This window comes from Pseudomyrmex gracilis, unplaced genomic scaffold (assembly GCF_002006095.1).
Source record: "Pseudomyrmex gracilis isolate BER0280 unplaced genomic scaffold, ASM200609v1 scaffold_1698, whole genome shotgun sequence".
Taxonomy (NCBI): Eukaryota; Metazoa; Arthropoda; class Insecta; order Hymenoptera; family Formicidae; genus Pseudomyrmex; species Pseudomyrmex gracilis.
This window is the reverse complement of record NW_018022282.1, coordinates 20,806-24,408: the sequence shown is the minus strand read 5'-3', so window position 1 is coordinate 24,408 and position 3,603 is coordinate 20,806. Positions and strand designations below refer to the sequence as shown.

At 32.0% G+C, this 3,603-nt stretch overlaps 1 protein-coding gene across 1 annotated transcript; it reads right to left on the bottom strand.

Moving 5' to 3' along the window:
• Window positions 1-267: 267 nt before the first annotated feature.
• LOC109862381 lies at window positions 268-3,213 on the bottom strand. Its single transcript, XM_020442416.1, has 3 exons — window positions 3,050-3,213; window positions 1,629-1,776; window positions 268-1,165 (listed from the first exon to the last, which is right to left on the bottom strand). The coding sequence occupies exons 1-3, from the start codon at window positions 3,050-3,052 to the stop codon at window positions 1,005-1,007; spliced, it is 312 nt and encodes a 103-aa protein (XP_020298005.1). The 5' UTR covers window positions 3,053-3,213; the 3' UTR covers window positions 268-1,004.
• Between the last annotated feature and the right edge of the window lie 390 nt (window positions 3,214-3,603).

The following is a 3,603-nucleotide window of genomic DNA, read 5'->3' as shown; positions in this document are numbered from 1 at the left end:
TGTGCCACATCGTGTATGCCACAAGTTTTAAACGCAAATAAAAATTGTTTTCAATTTTATACACATAAAAAAAGATAACTTTTACGTAGGATTGATAATCAGCAAATTTATAAAAACAAATAGTTTTTATATTATGATTAAATTGTTTTGTTTTTCTTATTNATGTGTTTATTACTTCAAATATTGACTTCGTTAACTTTTAATTTAATCATCAATAAAGTTCTATTACTTCGAAGACAAAGAGCAAATTATGAATATTAACGAGAACGTACCGTCCGAGAGTACAATTTTCAGCGTATGTTTAAGTCACTTTACTTGCTTCGATACAGATTCTTCGAATGCAGACGCTTAGAATTCGGTTAACTCTTAACAACAATAAGTTATNATCTAGTACACAAATAGCGAGCGANACTGGAACGATTTCAACCCCGAACGGGTTGTAACGCGGTAATACTAAACGACGATAAGGATTACGACAAGATTCCTGGCAAATTTGTCCGATGGTTATGTGAACTTCTTTCGAGCCGTCGCTTGAATCTGCTTCCAGTNCTCGCAGAGCGCTTTCGCAAAGTGATCATCAGCTACGCAAAGAACGTATAAGACAGGCTGGTCCACAGCCTAGAACCAGATCTACACTGGTTTAATNCAAGTATCGAAAATATCATCAAAGGAATCAAGGATATCACCGACAAACAAAATTAATTGGGTTCGTTCACTGTTTCACTTGGTTTTATTGCTTACGAAATATCGAAAATTTTAAAGGAAAAAGTTATCAAGGTAACTATTAAAAATTTATCAAGTTAATTCAATATCGTGAACTTTGCTTTTCATAAATCATTTGTTACAAAAACGATATTTCGTATTCAGTGAGTCAATGTTTGAACTTTATGTTAATGTTCGGCTGCTGATGAATCATTAAAAATTCTTTTCAGCCAAGGCTGAATTCTCTCAATAGCGATTATTTATCATTATTCGGACTTGTATCTTTGTCATTNGTAGTAACATTAAAAACGGCAGCATATTTTTTCGGATCGAGTGATCGTTTGAAGCTTCGATCTCGAGATCGCTGGCACCGCCGGGCGTCCTAAATCCGGTACTTCTCGACGAAGAGTACTGGATACTCGCGTCGACGTGAACTTCACAATCTTGTCCTCATTTGTATTGCCTAGAAAGAAACATTTTTTCATTCAAAATGTTTTTGTTGATTTTTTATTTATTTTTTGTTGTATCTTGCGTTAATTAATTCCAAGCAATTTTAGAAAAGAAAACAAGTTCTATTATGATAAAATTATAATAAACGCTAAGCATTTTTTTCTTTGAAATAATCCTGAATATTAAAATACTATGTATATTAAAATACTATAATATATATATGTAATTAATTATACTATAATATGTAATTAATTATAATATATATATGTAATTTTGAGGCAGTAAATCACTAGAACTCTTTATATAAACTATCGAGAACTCTTAGTCTCCTCAAAATAAAGCGGGAACTCTAATCAGAACTACAAAAATTTAATGTTGGGGTGCCAACTTAACACACGCTCTAACATGAAGGTTTTATAATCTAACATTTCTTTTTTTTAGACGAGAATTCTCGACATCGATTAGCGATTACTCACCGTTCTGCGGCGATGTAGAGACGATGACGCTTGGTCTGCTGTGATGCGACATGTCCAATGCTTCGCTTTGAATAAGGATCTCTTCTGCGTTCTTTGCGCCACGCACTACTCGGTTTTCGATATGAATTCGTTGCCTTTGGCCTCTCCTCTGTAATATGTTGAAAACAACGAAAATGTCAGTAAAAAGACATCGTCAACAAGAAATACCAATGAAATCACACATAACTACAATGATTGTCAAAGTTTGTAAATTTTTATGCATTCATATTTCATATTTCAAAGATCTCGCATGCGTAACATTCAAACGCGTTTATTTGTTAACTCAAATAGTAACAATGTAAAAAAAGTAGATGGAAATTTCTCCTCTACTGANTCAGTGCCGGCGTACGTTCGTACACACTCCAGTAAAAAGTGCTTCGAATAACTGATTCTTTTTCCCACAATAACTTCTTGGAAAACCAAGATATTTTGACAACGGATTCGAAGATTTTATGACAAAAAAAAGTATTTCTAAAAATAAAGATATAGCACATGTTTCTAATTTCGAATATAAAAAAAGAACAAATAGGAAAGAAACCAAACAAAACAAACGCGGAAAATTTTTTTTTTTTTTATGTATCTTTAACGTGCTTTATAGTCTGTGCGTTCAAGCTTTTTAAGATTCAGGCTATATATTTTTAAATATTTACACCGTAGGAATTTGGAGACTGTAAGCATGCGCGTACTGTGAATCTATAAAAATAATTTAGTGATGGACCACAAAATATGCAAATAAATCGCAACCAGACAGAAGCTTGAGAGTGGCCACGGCCACAAGAGTTTCTGCGATAGCTTTTCGTGCTTTAACAAAGCTTTTAGCTTTGCTAAACGCGGCTATAAATTATTTGTCCACAATTGCCAACAACAGACATATATATAACAGTTATAAGTATGTTTATCACTATGCTGCGATGTTTCTATGTTTATCACGTATACATACACTCACATAATATTTGTCATGATTGTGTTAATTTCATAAATTTGACACATAGAAAGACGATTGAAAAAAGAAGAGTTTAAAGTGTGTTAAACGTTTATGACAAAATACTATTTGAACAAATAAAGCTTTACTTACAAAAGCCTGTTCACATTTTGTGAGCTCGTTATAATAATTTAGTATGTCATACATTGCAAATTACGTCAATGTAAAAAAGATATTCTTAAATTGTAGTAATATGTTTGTATTAATAATGTACGGAGTATTGTCAAATAGACAGATACGTACAATAACTGATAAAATTGAATACGTATATACTTTTTAAATATAAAGAGAAAAGGACAGATTTTATATTTTGTCAGCGTATGATAAAAGATATAGGTTACATTCAAAAACAAATATAAATATTTTCAACAAATATATGACCGATCTTTTACTGACTTACCATGCTTAAGATAATAATCCAATCTATTAAAATAGAAATCTCTTGAAACACAAAATCATCGCTATATAAGATTAAAAATAAAAGATATCTGCGATCTTGCCTGTTCTAGAGATACTCGATAACTACAGCACAGTCGTTTCCGTAAAGTAACAAATATACATCACGATGAAAACATCTGTGTTGTGGAAAACGACTTACTTAGAGTGTATGTCATGTAGGTATATATATGTATAGAAGCAGTGGCGTATTAAAAGAAGTGCGAAAGAAGCTATCCGCTCCGGTCGCTGTCGGCGGACTGGAGCAATATATAAACGCGTTTTTATAGCGTGAAGTTCGTACGTTGTTTAATATAATGTACAAAAATTGTATTTGTTCTTATTTCTTCGATTTGCGTAATAGAAACACGAAATGTCTCTTCAAAAAATTTGGAGTTTTTTTGTATCAAAATCTCTTATAGATTTTGGTGTAAAATGAAAAGACTGCTTTGTCTTTTCTTGCTTATTTTTAATGCGCTCTTTTTTTCTCTAAAATAAGCGAGTAGCGCAAAAACAAAC